Consider the following 22,779-nt stretch of genomic DNA (forward strand, 5'->3'; position numbering starts at 1 on the left):
ATGGCAGTTCTATTTTATTTAGACAGAATATTGGTACACAATCTCGTAACCTCAACTTTTCCATGCAGCACTTAGCCAATGCTATATCTGGTGTACCATCAAGTATTGTAAATCAGTTAAATACTCATGATATGAATGCAAATTACACTGCATCATCAAAATTTAACCCTCCGATAAAGTCTTCTAAAGTAATAAACCTGATCAATTTATTTTCTCATGTTTATTTTTATAGTTTGTTAGAATTATTTAATATCTAACAATTAAGATTATTTCAGCAACAAGCCTTTTTTATCTAACACCACAAGCTCATAATATTATTTGATCATTTATAGTGTTTATTAATTGTATATGTTGTCTGGATGTATTTGGATGTACAAATGTGATTTGTGTTAATGTATATCTGTACTTGTGTCTGTTCAAATGCAATTTGTTTCAATGTATATATGTATTTCTGTATGTAATCATGATGTCTGTCAATATTTAGGCTAAGGAAGTAAAAAAATTTTCTTTTCCACAAAAAAAGCAGCCTAAAAAAACAGCAAAAATATGTTTTTTTTATGTTTTTTTTTTCAGTTAAATTGTAATATTTACATGTTTTATCAATTAAATGTTACATGCTTTTCATTAAACATAAATGTGATGTCTGTCAATGTATATGTAAAAAAAGAAAAACCTATACTTTTGTTTAGGAGGTATTTGTTGTTGATTTAACAAAGAAAAATGGTTGCTTTGGAATAAGTTTAACAGTAAGTCAGAATTTGACGTTTGATATATTTATTATTTCTTTATCAATTTCTAACAGAAGCCATTTGCATATATTTATAATTAATTTTAAGGGTGGAGTAGAAGTGGGAGGTATATTTGTAAAAGCTCTAAAGCCTGGTACCCACCCAAGTATACAAAAAGGTTTTTTACTTTTGTTTATAGCTTGTTTATACTTTAATGTCAGGTTGGCTTTAGTTGGAAAAGGACTAAGTAGGGTTTGTAATCCCGTGCTATATTTAAAATCCTGGGATTTCGGGATTACATTTACCTATTCCCGGGATCCAGGGATTAATCCCGGGATTTTTAAATACCTGTTTTTGAAAGATTTTAACATGTTATTTAGAAAAATTTTAAGGAAATTAATAAGACATTTAAAGTATGTTTAGAAAAAACTTTCAAATTACAAGGAAATTCTTTGGTTTGTTAGTATTATACATACTTAATTATTAAATTATAAAGACTTCGTTGTTTTTGTAGATATAATATACGTATGTAATTATTTTTGATTATTCTTAAAATATGTTTTGAGGAAGCAGAGCACATCCAAAGTTTCATTGCCCAGACGACTTCTTATTTTTGTTGCAAAATGTCTGGCCGCAGAAAAAGCACGTTCTGATTCCACACTGGTAGGCTTAATAGTCATTAAAAAATTATACGCTCTTTGCAAAAAATCACCACATGTTCCTCCATTTTCAAACAACACCATTTCCTTTTGAATTTTCATCGATAACGCCTCACATCAAGTTGGTATGCTGGGCAAAAGTGCTTTTTTTCAAGTCTGTGATTCTTTTGCTGTTTTTAAGAGCAAAAGAAATAGATTCCGATGAAGAGTCAGAAGAACCAGAAACAATTTCAAGTAGTGCCTCATATGAAACAGAAAGTTCAACTTCTGATTCAGAATCATTAGCTGTTAATGATGTAGCTGGATTTGTAGCGTCTAGTCTTTCAAGTAACTCAACTATTATTTTGCGACATTTTATTGAAGTCGGAACTGTTACTAGCTCTATTTCAGATTTGGACTGAATGTTGGTTCTACCATTGTGCAGATACTGAAGGATCCCACTTGCATCGGTACGCCTTTGTTGCATTCGAAGAACGAGAGATGAATGCAACTTTTGACTTATAACGTTGTTAGCATCTTTAAGTTTTTTTAACATAAAAGTTACTGCAACATCGGCTGTAAACAAATTAGCATCCCAATGGCAAAGGGCCTAAACTGTTGCTTTTACTGGAAGTAGCACATTAATGATAGCAGATACAGTTTTAATCTCAATATTAGATAAAGCGAAAGATTCACCTTCTGGTAGACTTATGTCAATTAATGCCTTTTGTATACAATTTTTTAATAAATAGACGCATTTAAGCATTGACAAAAAACTGTTCCATCTTGTCTTGCAGTCTTTAATTAGAGCTATTTGTTTCCCAAATTCAGCCGCAACATACTTCTGCAAGATACCGTTTTTTTTTTGGTGATCGTCTGAACATTACTATTACTTTTTGTACCTTTTTGATCACTGGACCACAATTTACCTTAGTAACATCACATTGGTTTCCTCGATGCCAATTATGACTAGCATCGAGATCAACCAATTTATCGTTGTCAGAAAAATCATCATCCTTGCAAGAGTTACTCTCTGAATAATCATCTTCTATATCTGATTGTTCGTCTTCATCTTGCTGATCTATTTCTCTTTCTATATCCTGCTTTTGATATAGTACTTCAATAATGGCCAGTTGCACACCATGGGCAAAACATAACTGTTGATTTACAGGTAATATTCTCTTAACTTTTTTCATCACATTTGCTCCGTCAGTCATAATACCAACAATATCTTTTCTCAAATCAAGTCCATGTTGTGCAAGCTTTTGTTCTAATAGCTCAATACACTTATCTGCAGACATTGATCCCGTTATACGAATTAAGCCTAAGCTCCAGAACTATAAGACCTGCACTTATATCACTAGAATGGCATATCACGTTGAACGAAATCCCATCAATGGCTGTTAATTGTGCAAGTGTAGCAGGAAGTGATTTTTCTTCTCACTCCAATATTAGAAAATAATTGGTTAACGTTTTGTTTTTTTTTATTGGTAGTTCATCTCGTTTGTTTACTGAAATAGTAGTTGGTGTGAGGTTAATTTTATGGACAGAAAGTAAGTGTGTATGGAGACCTTTTGTTGAACCACCTCCAATTTTTAAATTTTTTGCAGTCAGTAGACTTACAAATTGCTGTTTGCCCTTTTTCTCCTCTTAAAAAATGTTTCCAAACACCAGAATTACTTTTTTTGTCATATTCCATGTACGAAGCCATTATAATTTTAGAAAATTTACTGTTCAAATAACCAGCAATTTTATTTTTTATTAAAACTTGTACTATAAAATAGTCACAAACAGATAACGTCTATTCGAGATAAAAATTGTCAGAAACTTGAATAAATGCGACTAAGTACCAAAAATTTTTAAGAATGTAATTGCAATCCAATTTCAATTGTTATAACAACTTTAATCCAATTATTCAAAAACATAACTGCAAGAATTTCAAAATTGTAAAGTTCGAATTTGATTGCAATTGAACGAAAAAAATAATTTTAAAATGTTGAACTGAAAATGATTTAAAAAAAAATCCCGGGATTAAATGCCTAATCCTGGGATTTTGGGATGTTAAAAACCGCGGAATCCCGGGATTTCAGGATCCCGGGATTCCCAACCCTAGGACTAAGCAACAATGTGTAAATTTTTTAATTTTAATTTCTTGAATAAATTAAGACAAATGATTTAATTTAGGTGATCGTGTCATTGAGATAAATGCTAGACGTATGGATGGTCTCTCTGGTGCTGAAGCTGTTAACTGGTTAAAGCTATCTGGCAATACTGCTACTTTTATATTAGAACGATATCTTTATCAACCTCATGAGTCACCCCAACTGTCTAGGTTATCTAGTTTGGATGGGGTAAGTCTTAGGTTGTATCTGTTTTGTTAAGAATCACATGGCCCCATAATAAAAATTTTAGTAATTATTACTATAAAAGCTGTAATGACTATTATGATAATGACACTCAATTGGGTTATGATTACTCGACATTCAGTACACTGTCAGTTAGAATTAAGTGTAGACTATTTGGCTGTTTTTAAGGAATCACTCTGCCCAGGGTGTTAGTACAGTCCCACAGGATCACTCTCATACAAAAATTAAAATGAAACTATTTTATCCAAGAAAATAAATTGCATTTGAAAATTCTTATTTTTCATTCTATCACAAAATGAGCCAAATGATAGATTTTACAAAATTTTACAGTTTTACAGCATTAAAAATGGTCTAGATGAACAGGGAAAGTTCTACAGATAATAGATCTTGCACAAGAATACCACACAAATGAAAAAAGTAGAAGACTCCCAAAAGGTACTAATTTGACTTCTTTTCAAAAATAATTAGTTTGATAAATGTTTGTTGTTGAAATGACCATATGCAGTTCAAACTTCTTTCCATATTCTGGATGGGTTTTATACCTTTTGTACCTTTCCCAGTGACTCTAAAAGCGTTGGTGCATGAATTAGAGAGTTTGTTCACTGAAGATACCAAGGGACATTTTCATGGCAATTAAGTCCTTAACATGAAAGAATACTGCATGAACTTTTGAACTGATGGTGATGCCTTGCTGAGAATAGTAGGAGCGGTGAAATTGAGCAATTTTCTCCTCATAATCATGATCCCAAAACAGGCAGTGATCACACTACTAAACATTTGGAATGTGTCAATCAGGCTAAAGACCTGAAATGCACAATTTGACTCAGCCAGCCTTTGAAGAAGCTTTATGTTTTTCAGAAGTGTTTTGCAGTCCTACTCCAGCTGTCACCCATGTGACTGCTGGAGTGAGACTGCAAACCAATTAGAATGTTTGCCAACTTCAGGTCACATGATGTGATGAAGTCAAGCTTGTCCATTTGAATGAGAGAGAGAACTTGCTTAACATTTTCATAGTTCTCTGAGAGGTTCTCAGCAACAGCAACTAATAGTTGTTCCTTAATACCACTGTCTTCTGCTGTCTGGGATGTTAAAATTTTATTGCTTGGTGGGCTCAGCTCTGGGTCGACTTCCTAGATGCCCAGGCTGACTTAAAAAAATCCACCACCTCCATCAATACTAATTATTGGTGAAGTATTCAGAATACACATTTCTCAGAAAGACCTCTTTCTAAATTTCAGCCAGACTTTTGCAGTGCACAATAATGAGTGGCTGAGTCACCTCTGCTGCTAGTCATGTTCAGTGTTGTCTAGGCGAAGTAGTACAAGAGTTTTTCGCTGATCTCTTGAAATTTGGCTTGAAGATCTTGCTCAATGAGTTTGGTGATTTTCACCTGATTGAGAGTTGTTTCCAGCTTCTTGATGCCTGCATTTGACAAGCCTGTGTTGACTTGAACTTTGCCAACCACCTTTGATTTGTACAATTCAGGCAGTTCCATGGGTAAATGCATCTTTTCAGGCAATTACAGATGATGGAATGAGTTGAGGATCTTGAGATGCTAAAAGCCTTACCTCAGGGCTTCTCAACCTGGGGGTCGTGACCCCCAAGGGGGTCATTTAGTTTTTCTAGGGGGATCATGAAAGTATTCCACTTTATCCATAAGGGGATCATTTACTTCTTGCATTTGATATAATTTTTTAAATATGCAATATAGTTTTTAATAATATTAATACAAAAAATAAAGTTAGTTTTGAATTTAAGATTATTGTGAAAACCAGATCAATCAGTAACAGTCACGTGAAGCATATGATTCACGTGACTTTGTTTCTTTATGTTTTTTCATATTGGATTAAGTAATTTGTTTTTAAAAAAATATTGTTATAGTTGTTATTATATAAAAAAAGATAATATTATAGTTTGTTAAAGTTATTTCAGTCTGTATTTGAAAGAATGCCCAAGTAGTTTCTTTAGTTAGCATGCTTATTTTATTATATATATATATTTTTTTATTTAAATTTTAAGTATTGTGTATTTAAATCTAGAAAACAAATGGCTACGATAAAGAAAAGAAAGTATGCAAAAGAGTATATTAAATTTGGATTTATTGCATTGGATGATAAAGGTATAGAAAGACCACAACGTGTATTATGTCTGAAAGATTTGGCTGCAGAATCAATAAAACCATCGAAATTAAAAAAACATCTGCTGACAAGACATACAGAACATGCTGGTAAAGATGTGTTATTTTTTGAAAGAAAACAAAATGACCTGAAACGACAGCACCTTGATTCCAGTGGAACATTCAAGCAAGAATTAAAAGCTGCTGTTGAAGCGACTTACTCTGTGTCTTATCTAGTTGCCAAAAAAATGAAGCCCCATAACATTTAACTGACATATTTTCTGAACTGAATCATCTTAATTTGCACCTTCAGGGCAGAGAAGCCAATATCATTGATTTTAGAGACACAATTAAAGCTTTCATCAGAAAATTGGAAAATTGGCACTGAAAAGATAACTGAACATTTGAAGCAGTTGGCATCTGAATTCAATAACCATTTTCCAGAGCTATCAAATGAAATAGCAATATTGGTAAAAGATCCATTGAATGCTCCTGTGACATGCATTCCAGATGAAAAAGATGCTGCACAGACACAGTTAATGCAGCTGCAAGAAGATACATCTGCAAAATTGATGTTTAAAAAAGAGAACTTAGTTGGATTCTGGTCAAAAATTGGTGCCAGTTACCCAACGTTATCTGAAATGGTAATGCCAGTGCTATTGCCATTTGCATCAACTTATAGGTGTGAATGTGGATTTTCCACAATGCTTATGTTAAAGACAAAACAAAGAAGTGTATTGAAATTTTAATATGATATGAGGCTAGCACTATCAAGACAAAACCAAGAATTGAAAAACTATGTGCTAAAAAGCAACAACAACCATCACACTAACCAAATGCATAAATAAAATAAATTTTTTTTTTTTTAATTGAAAATCAGTACTTTTAATGTTTTTTTGGGAAAATATATTCAATATTTGCTAAGGGGGTCACTGTTTTCTATTAAATCTCAAAGGGGGTGCTGGACTAAAAAAGGCTGAGAACCCCTTCCTTATGTTCTCTCTGAACTGTGTGCAGTTGTGTTTTCCAACAAGTGTCAAACATTCTGAGCACTTATTATCTGCCTGCAGTCTTTCTTGCTGATCAGTCCCCTTAAGCGGGTATTTTTTGTTAAGTGTCAGCTTTTCTATCTGACAGATCAGACAGTCACAGTTTGTGCCTCTTGTATCTGGTCTTGGTGTGATTGTTGAACTTAAAAAGGGAAGGAAGGATGACACTCACCATCAGACTTTTTGCAAAAAGCTTGTGGAACTCTTGAGTCAGTGATGACAATTTCTGTGGCCAAGATAGTTTTCACCCTTTCTTCAATAAAGCTTGTTACCTGCCTTGAACACTTTCCCATGCACAGGAAACTCACAGTTTTCCGACAATCATCATGTGCTTTAGCTATGTTGGGCATTTTGCCCAGGAGTCTTAAGCCTAAACTGTCAATAGTTTTGCAACTCAGAGAACAGAACTCAATTCTAAAGTGTAAACATTAGAGGCTAAAGCTAAATATGCAATTATTGGAAGCAGGGAATTATCAGTCTTAGAAATTGTATATTTATTTTTGCTAAATTAAAAATAATAAGATTTCAGCTAAAAATTGTAAAATTATTGTTTATTCCACTTAAATAAGTAACTAGTTCCTACTTTTACAAAATATTATAGTTTTAAAAATATTATAGTTTTTACAAAATATTATACTTTTACAAAATATTATAGTCTTACAGCATTAGCACATTTAGATCAGTACTAATGCTGTAAAACTGTAATATTTTGTAAAAGTTATCAATGAGTACTTTTTGTGATAGAATTAAAAACTGAGAATTTTTAAATAGTATTCATTTTCTTAGACAAAATAGTTTTATTTCAATTTTTGTTTGATAGTGATCTTGTGGGACTGTCCTAACACCCTGCACATATTGTGTCCTTAGGATCAGCCAAATAGGTCATACTCAATTCTAACCAATAGTGAGTGTTGTTACTTTGCAATCTTATGTCAAAACCATTCATAAAGTTAGAGAAGTATTATCTTAAAAATGTTGGAAGAAAATCAAATAAAGAATTACTCTTTTTAAGATGAAAAGATTTTTTATAGGATGTGCTACAACTACAGCTTCAGCGAAAAAATAACTCGTTTGGTTTATGCTTAGTGGTAAAAGTATTAGTTTTTTGATTTTCTTCAGTACTTCACATGATTTTTGTTTATTGTTAGGAAGTCTTATTAAAATAAATATTTGGTTTATGTTTTTCAAGGATGGCCCTGAGCATCGTGGTATCTTTGTCAAAAGTATGTTGCAAGGAGGTAGTGCAGAGTTAGATGGAAGAGTAGATAGAGGTGATAGACTCCTTGAAATTAATGGTATCAGTCTGGAAGGACTAAATAAGCATCAGGTGACAAAAATAAAAGTGACAGAAAATAGTCTTTTGTATGCACTCTATCACAATATTTCATTACTTTTTTTTAAATTTATTATAATTTTGTTTTATAGGCGTACGATTTATTGAAACAAACAACAGGAATCTTACATCTTTTAGTGGAAAAATATCATGCAAATGAAAATCTTCGCATTTTTGATAAGGTAAGTATTTTGATGGTATATTATTTAAAAGTTTCATATTTATTTTATTGGTGTAATTATATTACTTACTTGAACCAGGACTTAAAAGTTGTTACTGATTTATGATATTTGAGATATATAGGTTTACTCTTATCTTCAAAAAGAAATCTTTTAATGCTCATCAAATTTGTTCAATTAAATTTGTTATTGTAAAATTAGTGATTGAAAGAAATTTTTTCTTATAAAGTTTTTTTTTATAAATATCCTGCATGATCATCATGTTATTACTTTTTTTTTTTTTTTTTTTTTTTTTTTTAAAAAATTACTGGAAGAAGGTGATCAATTTTTTGTATTAAGAATTTGTATTTTGTGTTTTAGGACATGTACAGTGTGGAGTTAAGGAAGGGTGATGCTGGGTTAGGGTTAAGTATAACTGTAAGTAATAGTTAAAATCTAAAAATCCAGACATTAAAATGCTCAGGGTAAGAACTCCTATAATTTAAAAGTCTATTCAAATGTTCCATTAATTTTAAAGACATTCTATAAAATTCCTATTGCATCCTAAAAGTCTAAAAGACATTTGCTTGATTGGTTGCAATAGCAATGTTTTACGTTTAAGGTTCTTAAAAAGTTATTCTTCCAGGAAATAGTTTTACTTAAGTTCAAAACAGAAAATTTGTTTTAAATAAAAACTTTTTTAAAAACTTTAAATCTTATTTTTTCTTTTTAATTCTTAGATATTTCTATTCTTAAATTTTGATAAGTATGTGTTTATTTTTGACCTTTTCTTTAAAATCAATAACTGATCCAGGATCTTAACTAAAAACAAATTAATTCTTGTACTCACTAATTTCATAAACTTATAATATTTCTATAAACTTTGTAAAAAAGATAAAAGTTGATATCATTATTATAAACTTTTATCATTTTGGTAAAAAGTTTGGTTAAAAATATTTTTTTTTTTTTTTTTTTTAAAAAAAAAAAAAAAAACTTTGTTAAACTCTTGAATTTGTTTAACATTTAATGTTCTGTAACATAACCCAAATATCTTTTCCAAATTTTTTCCAAATTCTATTTTGTTTTATTTTATTTTGGGGGAAAGGGGGGGGGGATAGTATTGCAAGGACATTGATCAAGATATTGTTTATGAGATAGAGTTGTTTATAAAATAAAAGTAAACAGGGTTTTCTAAATATTCCTTCACTGCATTTTTGCAGTTCTTTTGCATAAATAGAAGGCCCAATGAAATGCTATCTTTAATATGTGATGAATTTTTTAATTTTTTTTTCCTAGCATAAAATTGTGCTATAAATTACCTAAAATGTGAAAAATATTTTAGTGAATATAGCAAGCAAACATAATAATATACACTAATGTTCAAACTGTATAATTTCAAATTTATAAGCAATCTTTTTCTTTTGATTAAAAGATAGTAATTCTTATGTGATATTGTTGTAGGGTGGACCAGAGTTAGGTGGGATTTTTGTTAAAGGACTTTTGCCTGGTGGAGCAGCTGATGCCAGTAAAAAAATTCAAAAAGGTAATAAAAAGCCTTAAAAGGAAACTTTTTATTTAAATTTTGCAATAAATCAATGTTGATGTAAAAATAAACTGACTTTGAAGTTGCCAAAAAGCCAACTTGCTTTTTTTGTTCACTAAAATTTGTGATATTAAAATTTGAGCATTTTTTTATAGGTGATCGTTTTGTTGAAGTAAATTCTATAAGTTTAAATGGGCTATTAAAATTTGAGCATTTTTTTTAAACGTGATTGTCTCGTTGAAGTAAATTCTATAAGTTTAAATGGGTTATTAAAATTTGAGCATTTTTTTTAAAGTTGATTGTCTTGTTGAAGTAAATTCTATAAGTTTAAATGGGCTATTAAAATTTGAGCATTTTTTTTAAAGGTGATCGTCTTGTTGAAGTAAATTCTATAAGTTTAAATGGGCTGAGCAAACAGCAGGTATTTAACTTTTTTTTTCTTACAGGATTTTTTTCTTGTAGGATTATGTAGAAAATGTTTGAAATAGTTTTTACATTTTAATCTGTTTTCCTTTCTTGCAAGCAAACAAAAAAACTTAAAAATTTGTAATAACAATTTTGTTTGTTAAGGCATGGGAAGTTTTCCAAAAGGCACCAATAAACATGAACCTTCTCATGGAGAAAAATGCAGCGTTTGATAACATAATCATTCCTGAATCAGTAGGTTTTATATTTTTTTAAACTCTAAACAAGTTTCAGCAGATTCAGAAAATGTTATTTTACCAATTTCTTATGGATTTTGAAAAATACTTTATCTTGTTAGTAGTCTGCTTCTTAAAGTTGAACTTGGTAGCTAAATTAACAGAAAATGAAAATCCTTTTTTTTTAATTAAATAAAATCATTAAATGAAGTTACAAAGCTTGAATAGATGTATTTTACTATATGGAAACTTATGTAATCCTTTTTATTTCCTTGTGCTAAAAATGTTTATACCTGTGTATAAATTTGGGATCAGTGGATAAGTGTTTAATGTTAGCACCAATATCTTTTGACAAATCAGCTGCTTTATTACGTTCTTCAACAAAATTACTTGGATAATCAGTGGCTGGTTTATTTTTAACTGATGATGGTGATACAGAAAACTTCGGTGGACCAGTTATTTCAAAAAACCTGAAAAAATGTGGAAAGTTTTAGTTTAAAAGCATAATTTTTTTTTCATTAAAAGGATATTTATAATGGAGCTTTAACAAAAAATTTTCATTTTATTTTTAGCTTTTACATTTAATTGGCAATATACATAACAACCCAACAGTTTTATTTTTTAACATTATATCAATTAAGTTCATAACCAATTAAATTCACTTAGCAAACTTTAACTGGATGATTTGGTTTTTGAGTTAATGGTTGCTTAATTCTATTTCCATCATTTTTTTTTACCATGTTATCTTCTATGAAGTTAACAAGGAAAGCAATAAAACTCTGGTCATAAAGTTACATCATGAAGAAAAAGTAATTACACAGAGTATAGCATTTTATACCACCACAACTGTGGTGTGCAGCTCTGAACCTGATTGTGGTATGAGATTTAAAGAATGCACTATATAAAAATAACATTCTAAAAGTTCCAGGTTCTGGGGAACAGGTCTACCTAAGTTGTTTGTCAGTAGTGATTGTAATGGAAGTGGCACAAAGCTTTGGTAACCACAAACACTAGGCATTAGAGTGATATGTTCTAAGTGCTAAAAAGCCATACAATTCCAGTGCTAAACAAATTTTTTCTATGGCAAGGTCTTTTTTTCACTGATCAGAGAATATAAACTCTTACGTATTTTTTAAATTTGTGTTACTATTACTATACTGGCTCTGAAAACAACCACTAAAGTAAAAATAAGGATTGCTTACTTAAGATCAATTTAAGATTAATTTAAGATGTGGAGCTCAAAAAACACCCAAAAAACCTGCTAAGACTTAAAAGTAAGTTATTTTCAAAATGTAACAAATTACTTTTTAATTTGTAGTAACTGTAAATGAGTTTATTTGTAACTTTTATAACACTAGAAAATGGACCTTTTTTTATTGGTAACAATTGTTTCATTGCTATTATTAAATTTTTATGAGTTTTTAAGAGTCACTTTTAATTCAGTAAGAATTTTGCTCAAATTTGTTTTGAAAACAGAAATAAAATGTAAATGGATATTCTTTTTATGACTGCTTCAATATAAGTTTCTTTTTCAGTTTTTTTAAAATTTTTTTTCATTTAAAATGAAGACTTTTTTTATTTTAACTTTTTGCTTCTTTCAGGATTACTTTACAGTTGAGCTCCACAAAAAGAACAATGGTTATGGATTAAACTTGACTGTAAGTTTGGAGAATCATAAGAATGACTTCACTAAAATCCACTGGAACTTTAATAATACAATAAAAAACAAAACTTTTACAAAAACTCTCCACATAAAAATTAGGACATAATGTTACCATCCACAGCATGAATCAACACGACAGCACTCTATGAAACAAACGGTAACTAAAAATATTTACAGTTTATTTTCAACATACCTCTAAATCTTTATTTAAAAAAAAAAAAAATTTACTACTTTAATAAATAAAACTAGTTTAGTTTCCAGGTTCATTTACAGGTTTGTTTAGAGGTTTGTTTATAACTTTTGTTTATGAGTTTTTTGGCAGGTTTGTTTACTGATAGTTGCTGTTGTATGTCTAATTGATTTTTGCAGTTTTAGAATAAATTTGAAACTGCGTTTTTAGGGTGGTCCGGAAATTGATGGTGTTTATGTAAAACAAGTGCAAAAAGATAGTGCAGCTGATCAAGATGGAAGAATAAGAAAAGGTTTTCTTGATTTTTTTAATATGAAGTTTATTGCACAAAATTTACTTTTTAATAGACTTCAGCAGGTTTCTTGATATATGCAACAGTTTACTATATTGTGGATGCTTCATACTTCATTGTGGATTCTTAGTACTTGAGTTCTAAAGGAATCGCTATATGTTTTAGGTGACCGCTTGATAACAATCAATGGGCGAAATGTTGAAAGCAGCACTCGTCAAAAAGTATGAAAAAGTTGTTGAAAAAATAAGTTTTAAAAAGAGATTTCTTTAAAAAAAAAAAAAAAAATTATTTTTAATTATTTTTTAACTATATATATTTTTTATTATGGAAGACTGAAATAAATTTTATGTATTTCTTTTGCATACAGTGTACAGAAATGTTAAAACTTACTCAAGACATTGCTGTGCTTCTCTTGGAACGCTGTGTTGTTGGGGAGGACTTACCACCACTTGATACAGTGTGTTCTTACTGTTTTTGTTGTCTTTAGGAGCCTTTACATATAAGCTGAAAAGTTTAATTTTCAGCTTATATGTGAAAAAAACTCCATTTTGTACCATTTCTAGGTTGATTTTAAATTGTTTGTAAGAGCCCTAAATATTAGCCAATTTTTACCTTTTTTGTTTTATTGTTTTTATTGTCTTCTGGTTGATTTTAGCAGACATGAGAGGGTCTTTTCTCCACAAAAGTATTTAGCTTACAATGAAAGTTTTCAAAAAACTTGACATTCAAAAAAATGCAAAGATAAACCACTAAAGACATTTTTGCTGCTGTAGCATGGTTTATATTATTTCTATCACTTCAGAAATCAGAGTTGTTGAACTAATTTTACTGCTTTCTTAGAACAGTTCTTTACAACATTTAGATCTTAAATTGATTGTTCAAACTCAAGAAAATAATCATTGAGTTTTCAAACCTCAGGAGGAATCTTCATCCACTGAACTTTTGTTTTACACCTCTTAATATGGATAATCTTGATCAGTCAGCAAAGATTACAAAATTTGGGTCAAGTTACAAAGTAGAATTGAGGCGGAAACAGCTTCTGCACCATGAAGATTCCAACTTTTAAAAGAAGATTTAAATTTGATAACAATCTCATTTATTTTCTCAAAAGCATTTTTTTTTTCTTTCCTTCTAAAAATAGAATTATTAAGCTAATTCTAACAAAGCACTTTTTTTGTTTGTTTACTTTTCTACAAGACCTCAAAGTCAATTTGCTTTATAGGGAGTTCTTATGTTAATTAGGTTTGCAGTTTTAACATCTAAACACGGAATGGATGTAACTTTTAAAAATTTGTTGCCTGCTCCAGAAGTATCACTGCATCTGGATCTTCCAGAAGAGAATCTGTTAAAATGTTAAGCATGTGGAATGCACATTAGGCTACTGTTAAGTAATAAAATTACGATGCGCAATAAATTATATTAATTGTTTATATTCTTTATAGGAGTGAATTTTTAAAACTCACCAGTCAATTAATTTTTATTGTTTTTTTGAAAAGGCTTCCATGCAAAAGTTTAGAAACAGCATAATAACCCACAATTATATCAGGTTTTTGTAAACGAAAGCATTATAAAAGGTCAAATTTTTTCTGAAATTTATTATTTGAATTAACTTGAAATATTTCAAAAGCAATGAAGTATAATTAGTTGAGAAATTATTTGTGAAGTTTTAAAATTCAATAACGTAGTGATATTTTAAAAGCATGGGAAAGGCTAAGGAAGTTTCAGATGAAATAAAGAAATTAGTTATAAAAGCTGTGGGGAAAAAATGACTTACAGAAGGATTTCTGATCTTTACAATGTTTCTAAACCAGGAAAATGTCACATGAAAAGGTTTTGTCAGCACAAAACTATTAAAAGCCAGCCTCGCTCTGAAAGACCTAAAGTTACAACTGAAAAGGCTGATAGATTATTAGTAAGGTTTTGCAAGAATAATCCTCGCATGACTGCTGTCGAACTTAATTCAATTATGCATCAGTTTCATGACACAAACTGTAGCGTTGAAACAACTAAACGTCAGTTACGACAAAATAATCTGTATGGTTGCGGTCCAGTTAAGAAACCTCTTATATCTGCGAGAAATTTGAGAACCAGAATAAAATTTGCAAGAGATCATCTTAGTTGGACAGTTAATGATTGGTCAAAAGTCCTTTTCTACGATGAATCAAAGTTTATGCTATTCAGTAGTGATGGAATTAGATGTCAGATGTCCAATAGGAGACAGATTCAATCCAAAATATTAGTTACCGACTGTTAAACATGGAGGAGGAACTGTTTAGGTTTCGGGGTGTTTTAGTCGTGACAACCTGAGTCACATTCATCGCATAGAAGGTATTATGGACCAGAGAGTTTATTTAGACATAATGAAGAATATTAGCAAAGGAAAAAATGAATAGCAATTGGATCTTTCAACAAGATAATGACCCAAAGGATTGTGCCAGATCTGTTAAGGAATATTTTCAATCAAAAAAAGTCAGCGTTCTTGAATGGCTTTCACAGAGCCCAGATCTCAATCCTCAGGATGTTCTCATTAATTTAGTTGATTCAATGCCTCATCGCTGTGATGCTGTTTTAAAAGCAAATAGATATGCCACCAAATACTAACTTTTTTATTGAAACTATTTTGTTAAAAAATTGTAAATTTTGAAAGTTTTAGTAAATATTTCAGCTTTATAGAAATAAATAATAATCCAAATTCAGCTGTTTCTAAACTTTTGCACGGATGTCTTTTCAAAAAAACAATAAAAATTAATTGACTGGTGAGTTTTAAAAATTTTGTGAAATGGATTTTAAATTGTTATAATATAGAGCACATTCGGTAAAAATTTCAGGTTATTTGAGAAAGTTTGTGAAAAGTTATGCATTAAAAACTAAAAAAAAGTAGGTGTTTCTAAACTTTTGCACGCTACTGTATATACATACATACATACATACATACATACATACATACATACATACATACATACATACATACATACATACATACATACATACATACATACATACATACATACATACATACATACATACATACATACATACATACATACATACATACATACATACATATAGGTTTATTACAATCAGTCATTTTTCCTTGTGCAACATTTGAAGATATTTGAATATGCAGCTAAATTCTGAGTATCATTAAGTTAACAGTGTAATTCTATTATTAAACAACTGAAGAAGTCAAAATGCAATAATATCAATTCAAAGACAACAGTGTATTTGTAGTGCAAATTGTTTGAAGATGGTAAAAGAACAAGTCTTTTGGATGGTCCACAATCTGGTCAGCCTTCCACCTTAACCACGCAATCAAAAAATGATTTGGTGAAGGAGCACAGCAGAGCCAAAGACAACTGTACAAGCATTTGCTAAAAATATGGGATTATGTTTAGTAACTATTCATAACACTTTCACCCAATGTCTTGGGTTAAGAAAACTTTGCTCAGTTTGGATTTTTCATCATTTATCTCATCCAAACAAAGAGAGTCTAATTGCTTGTGCTGGCTGTTGATGAAATGGACAATTGTACATAAGTTGAATCTTGGCTGAGAACAAAGTTTGGATTGATCCTGCTGAACAAAGGCCATAAATAACCAGACCAAAGCTCACAAATTGAAAAAAACAAATGTTGTTTGCATTCACTAGTGATGGGAAGTGTGCCATTGAGGTTATAGCTCTTAGGGGATACTGTTACAGGTAAACATTGCTGCAAGTTTGTACATTATTTTGAAGAGAAATGGTGGAAATTGCAATCCAAACCAACATAATTGAGTGATCTCTGGTGGTAGCACTATAATGCAAGGTCTCACACACCTACAGTAACTACAAATTTTTTCAACCAATGACATGTCAGATTGGTCAGTCAGCTTATAGTCCTGATCTAAACAAATGTGACAGGCACATGTTTAATGATTTGAAGAAGTCTCACTGACAACATGATTTTATGTGTGCATAAGAAATTAAGGAAGCTGTGCTGCAGTGGTTACTACTAGCTGATCAATTTCAAATGGAACTAAAATGTTTCTATGACTTGTAAAGTTGTCATAAGGTGTGATGATGACTACATTACTTGGGTTTAATGCGCTTTTTTATGTTATTATTATGTAATAAAAAATTTTGATAAATTCCTTTAACAGGCTTAACAAGCAAATTGTAATAAAGAAAAACTGTAAAGTTGTTTAATATTTCAGGTTACTATAAGCTTTTAAAATAAGACCTAAAAATGGTACAAATGGAAGAAAAGTCGACCTTTTCAGCCCATGAGTAACTTTTTTAAGGAAGTATAAAAAAAAAACAACCTTTTTTGAGTACCATGTAGGGGTCTGAACACAAGTTTGGGCTCTACTCAAAGTATTTTTAATTTTTTTGGTGTTTTACAGGTATTGACTGTTGTAAAGTTAACAAAATCTATCAGTGGGTTTGGAATCAGCTTAACTGTGAGTCCTAAAATTTTTATAAATTTCTAACATTTGGGAAGCTATGATTTAAAATTTAGTTATGATTTTTAACTTTTTCAGGGTGGTCCAGAAATAGGGGGTATTTTCGTAAAAGCTTTAATGCCTGGTGGGTGTGCTGAAAAAGATGCTCATATTCAAATAGGTAAAAAAAAATTTGAATGCAACTTTAAAAAGTTTAAATTTTTTACTTAATATCTTTATAATAATAACTCCTTGTAATAGTGTACTATTACTAGTGACTCCTTGTAATAGTGTATAACTCCTTAATTTTTCAATCTTCAATGTCTTTTTTGGAAGAAAAAAGTAACACCAATTAAACTGTTATAAGTTTTGGATCTTTTTCATTTGTTTAACGCATGAAAATAAAAAGATAAAAGCTAGTATAGTTACTAAAAGTTATTATAAATAAATAGTTCTTATGTTAAAAAAGTCTTGTTTAAAAGTCATTTATTTGCCAATAAGAATATATCTCTTATATATTTATGACTTAAATTTTGTATTAAAAGATATATTTAAATAAAGATATAAAACTTAGGTGATCGCTTGGTCGAAATAAATGGGCAAAGCTTCGATAATCTCAGTCGTCAACAAGCTACCGATCTCCTCAAGAACAGTGCTTCTACTGCCACTTTTATTTTAGAAAGATACAAAACTAGAATTAAAGAGGTCAGACATTTCTAACATTTAAGTTTTTATCCATCTTTAATTTTAACTTTTATAACTAGCAGAAATGGTCGACTTGGGAAGATGCAGTTACTTTATGTACTTGTGGTTGTGAGAATAATAATAATGGCAAAATGATTTAATACATGATGCATTTTTTATTTTATTTTAAGCAACCAATAGTTTATCCTAGTATGACGCCAGATTCTACTGTTTCCAAGCCATTGCTACGACCTATGGAAAGACAGTCACCACAAATCAGTGAACAACACTTTGCATTTCCTTTATACAACGGAGCTGCTCCTTCAGTTCCTCCACGCCATAATGCGAATGGTGGGCCTGGTAGAGAAAGTGCATTTAAACGCTTTGAGCAGCAGCAACGAGTTTCCTCTGATAGTACTCAACATAATAGTTATCAACTTAACAACCACGGAAACACCGTTTCAAATAGACTCCCTTCATACATGCAAAGACAGAACTCTATGGAAAGGAAAGAAAATGTTGATAATTATGTTTCTCAAGATGATCAGGGTGAATCAAATCAAGTATATGGTTCTCAAAACACTCATTTTACCATCCCTGAAATAGCAGACCAAGTTGCACCATTTAGTGTAGTTGAAGGTCCTTTGCGCATGTATGTAACTCCACACAATGATATTGTAGATGATTCACCGCAAAGATTTATTCAGAAACTTTCAAAGTCTGTTGTTCCTCAGAATGCTGACAATGCCTTAATAGCTTCTCGTGTTCCTTTGGGACCTATTTCTTCTGCTATTTTTGGAGGAAATAGAGATGGTCGGAACGTGCATGAACTTTTAGATCCAGAAATAACAAGAGAACATATCGACGGAGCGCGCTTTGTTATTGATAGCAATGGTGATTCATTGTCAGCGGAAGGTTACATCCGAAATAGTGTTGAACAACGAGAAAATAACAACGCTTATGAGCATCCGCGAAATCGTATTACATCGAACATATCATGCAATCAGGTTGCGGCTAATGTTCTAGTTAACACAAACTCAAATACATCGGTCTCAAAAAATATATCTTATAAAAGTATTAAGCCTTCTGTTGACGTAATACTGCAGGCAACTAAAGTTGAGAACAAGGGTTTCCAACCTGCTAATATTTCTGATGAATATAAAAATCAACAAGCTTACTTGTCATCACCTAAACCACAAAGCTCTCCGTTCAATCAAGATGCTAAAACTACCGATAAAATTTACACGAAACCTTTAGACAAGCAAGAAACAATGGCCAATAAAAATGTAAACAGCTCTATTAAACCTGCAGGTTTACAATGGATTAGCTTTAACTCAAGTGGATCAAATGACCAAAGTGTGAAGAACTCTGTTTCTTCTGCACTTCGTGGAGCAGATGTTAATACTTCACCTAGTTCACCAATCAACAAAAGAAATCTCCCAAAAAACGAACCTGCAACGTCCCGTTCTCCTCAACCGCTGAGTTGCGACATACCAGTTCCATTCGCTTCAAGATTTAACAACACAACAAAAAACAAACTTCCAGGTGATTTTTTTTAATGTCGTTCTTGCTTATTTATGTTTGCAGTAAAATTCCTTTTAAAAAACCTTTTTTTTAGAATTATAAAAGTTTTATTTCGTCTGTATAGTAGTTTCAAAAAAAAAAAAAAGGAAAAATAAGGCTATTGTTCTTATAGGCTCATTATAAACATGATTTTTTAAATAAATTTTTTTGGAGCCAAATAAAAAAAAAAGATAAAAAAAGAGGTGCAAAATTAGTAATTAAAGCATCCCCTTGTACTTTTTAAAAATAGCCCAGCAGTTATGTATTTTGTATTTCCTGTTTAACACTTCAAAATTACTTTCTTTCCTAAAAATTGCTTGCTTTCACTTTTCGATACAAGCAACTCTATTCTTACTCCACGGTAATCTTTTGAACCTCTTCGAGTCTTAATTTGTTATCTAACGATTGCGTTCCAATTTTTTTTACCGTTATTTTCTAAGCTTCTCTTAAGTTCGCTTTAACACCTTCAGATCGGCTCTTTTGAAGCAAGATTTAAGATTGTTCGCTTGTTCGGTAGTTTCCTGACCCTATTTTGTAACCTGTTTTTTTCTTTACACGATTCTCAGGTATTGATAATTTTGCTATTCTTCTATTGAACTGAGGCCACTTCCCATTAAATTGCTTCGTTTACTGCCTTTTGAACCGTATTTTTGAATCTTTTAAATCTTTTCAGTAGCTTATAAAGTCCTTAAAATTGATTTTTATGAGGTTTCGAAAAGATTTGATCAGCCACTATCGACATTTTAATAAAAGCTCTTAGAGAAAACGAACAAAAGCGTTTTTCTATATGCGTTTGATAAAATCAGCCAAAAAATAATCAAAAAACAAAGCTTGTTATGATACATTGATTTACAGTGAACACAAGTCTAATATAATCACATAAAAAAAAAATAATAATAAAATTGCCTGTAAGTTTACTTTTGTATTCCCTATCAGGGGTTGTATTAATCTATTTATAGGCCGCCAATAATGGTGGTGCTTTGAAGAAAAAAAAGATTAATAAGTCCTTAAGCTTCTATATTTTTATTGACACCATCATACAAGCCTGGTATTATTTAACATGAAACTATACTACTATGGTAAAGCGGTATTTTATTTTTACATGTTAGGAGATTTTGTGTTTGAAGTGACTTTATACAAAGGTAGAAATGGATTCGGAATGAATTTAGTTGGTGGAGGGAGTGCCGATAGTATGTTTTACTTTTTTAGTAATGATAATTTTCTTTCTTAATAATAGTTTTTTCTCAAAATAACAAAAAATGTACTGAAATTTTGTTATTTACTGTTACTATCATGGACCTATAAGAGATGGACGTGCAACCTATTGTTTTACATCAAAGAGGCCGCAAAAATCAGCGAGCCATGCGAGTTTCCGACAAACTCTAAATTTTCACCCGTCAACAAAAAAAATCTATTAAAATGGCTGCCCATAGTTTTAAAACAGAAACTCTGATCACGTGGTATTAGTTTAAACTTTTATAGCATTTGTTTAATAAAACTGTTCAGTTAAACTACTTCACGCGTTGACAAATTACTAAACAAATTACACCAAGGTAATATTAACATGGTATGGTTTACCAGCTATATATAAACTAATTTTTGTTTGGCAAAAATTAGTTTATATATAGCTGGTAAACCATACCATGTTAATATTAAATACTTAGTTATTCTTGTGGTTTGCCATAAATTGGCTTTGCTAAATTCTTTAAAACTGTGACAAATAAATTTTATTTCTATTGTATTTACATTCATTTTATGTATAAGTTATTTATCCTTAACTGTATATAATTCTGTTGTTAATTGTAAAAGAAGAAAACTCTATAATATTCATAAACTGGAAGTCTACAGCAATATAATAGATGGAGTAGTTCCCTGGACATGAAACCATTGCGCTCCAGGTAGCTACAAAACTAGTTGATATTCTGTATTATTTATTACATCTCTAGTTATACATGTACTAAAGTGGTTAAGTAAATGATCTCAATTTCTATATTATCATCAGCGTTATTTCTAAAAGTATTAAGAATATCTAGCTATATAAAATTAAGCTTAAAACCTGATTCTATTGCTGTTATCTTGAATAACTAAAAGGAAGCTGATGTGGCTGGTTAGACGAGACCAAAAAGTTTCGACGAATCCGACAGACTTCAATATAATTTAATTTCTATTGTTTAAAACAAAAGATTTGTAACAATACGCAACGAGCATGGTTCGCAAAAAAAACAATAGGTTGCACGTCCATCTCTTATAGGCCATGTTACTATTTACCTAAATTTAGACCCACTGAAGATAAAAAAGATCGCTTCTGGAACTTCAGCGGATGAATCAGGACAGATTAGAGTTGGTGATATTTTACTTGAAGTAAGTGATGTAACTTAAGAAAAGATAATAAACTAGCCTTGTTGACCAATATAAATGTGATCATTTTTGGTGAAATAAACAAGACAATATTAAGCAAGTTTTGTTTGTTATATGACAATATTATATATAAATATTATGTATTGATATTATATTATTTATATATATATGACAATATTATATGTTTGTTATATGACAATATTAAGCAAGTTTTAGTTGTTAATAAAATTTTAAATACCATAGGTGAATGGTAAAAAGCTAGATCATCTTGTAGCAAAAGATGTCATCTCCATGTTGCGAGGATGCCAGTCCGAAGTTCAACTACTTGTAAAAAGGTGTGCTAGCCAAGATCAAATCTCGTCTCTCAGCTCGTCTTCTGTAGGACTTTAGTGATAAAAAGTTTACGTTAAATAATTAAACTTCATTTCAAGTAGTTTTATTTTGCTTGTAGTTTTTATGTGAATTATGTGTTTGTTAACCTTTCTCTAAATGTTTTAAACTATCGCCGTGTAATAATTTTTTTGAAAGATTTTATTTATATAAAGTTAATTATTTTTTCTATCAAGTTTTAAGTTTACTATCTTATTAATTTTTTATTATGCTTTGTTATACAGTTCGTTTGCTATTAATATTTATTATATTATATATTATTATTATTTACTATTACTAATTGATTATTACTACATATTTTGAAAACTTGGCTCTATAGAAGCATTACTGATCTGTTTTTCTTCCATACTGTCTATTTCTTATTAAGTATACTTCTGTTTTAGAGCTTAACATAAACGTTCATACAGTTTGCGCTTTTTTTTTTTGTTTTATGTTGATTTAACTTGAAGGACTAATACGAAAAAATAAAGATTTAAAGCTTCTTTTTGATTGACGCGTAAAAACGAATTGCGTAAAAAGTTAAATCAGTTAATCGATATTTAAAGCAACAGGTTAAGCTTCGAGTATCCGTTGTTACTACCACTAAGCAACCATTTGAGTCACTCTATTTTAGGGAGTTTTGCAACGCAATTGGTGGAACACAAAG

General features: G+C 30.5%; 1 protein-coding gene across 6 annotated transcripts in view; it reads left to right on the forward strand.

Moving 5' to 3' along the window:
• The window catches only part of LOC145184636 (tyrosine-protein phosphatase non-receptor type 13-like), a 36,133-nt gene extending 13,846 nt beyond the window's left edge, over positions 1–22,287 (forward strand). For 2 of the 6 annotated variants that reach the window (XM_090091986.1, XM_090091985.1), the window contains 22 exons: positions 23–188; positions 690–746; positions 837–906; positions 3,551–3,717; positions 7,929–7,985; positions 8,087–8,224; positions 8,323–8,412; positions 8,770–8,826; positions 9,850–9,931; positions 10,297–10,352; positions 10,502–10,591; positions 12,174–12,230; positions 12,636–12,717; positions 12,883–12,938; positions 13,085–13,174; positions 17,100–17,156; positions 17,238–17,319; positions 17,713–17,843; positions 18,014–19,367; positions 20,495–20,575; positions 21,664–21,746; positions 21,987–22,287. In XM_090091986.1, the coding sequence (XP_089948112.1) occupies positions 23–188; positions 690–746; positions 837–906; positions 3,551–3,717; positions 7,929–7,985; positions 8,087–8,224; positions 8,323–8,412; positions 8,770–8,826; positions 9,850–9,931; positions 10,297–10,352; positions 10,502–10,591; positions 12,174–12,230; positions 12,636–12,717; positions 12,883–12,938; positions 13,085–13,174; positions 17,100–17,156; positions 17,238–17,319; positions 17,713–17,843; positions 18,014–19,367; positions 20,495–20,575; positions 21,664–21,746; positions 21,987–22,133 (3,250 nt within the window). In that variant the 3' untranslated portion in view covers positions 22,134–22,287. Of the gene's footprint in view, positions 1–22; positions 189–689; positions 747–836; positions 907–3,550; positions 3,718–7,928; positions 7,986–8,086; positions 8,225–8,322; positions 8,413–8,769; positions 8,827–9,849; positions 9,932–10,296; positions 10,353–10,501; positions 10,592–12,173; positions 12,393–12,635; positions 12,718–12,882; positions 12,939–13,084; positions 13,175–17,099; positions 17,157–17,237; positions 17,320–17,712; positions 17,844–18,013; positions 19,368–20,494; positions 20,576–21,663; positions 21,840–21,986 lie in introns of those variants that run through there. The other 4 variants (XR_016453839.1, XM_090091987.1, XM_090091988.1 and 1 more) reach the window with 4 other exon arrangements.
• The last annotated feature ends 492 nt before the right edge of the window (positions 22,288–22,779 follow it).

Source organism: Hydra viridissima, unplaced genomic scaffold, assembly GCF_058129835.1.
Source record: "Hydra viridissima isolate aposymbiotic clone 2 unplaced genomic scaffold, HvirCarnegie_v1 scaffold_7, whole genome shotgun sequence".
In the NCBI taxonomy this organism is placed as follows: Eukaryota; Metazoa; Cnidaria; class Hydrozoa; order Anthoathecata; family Hydridae; genus Hydra; species Hydra viridissima.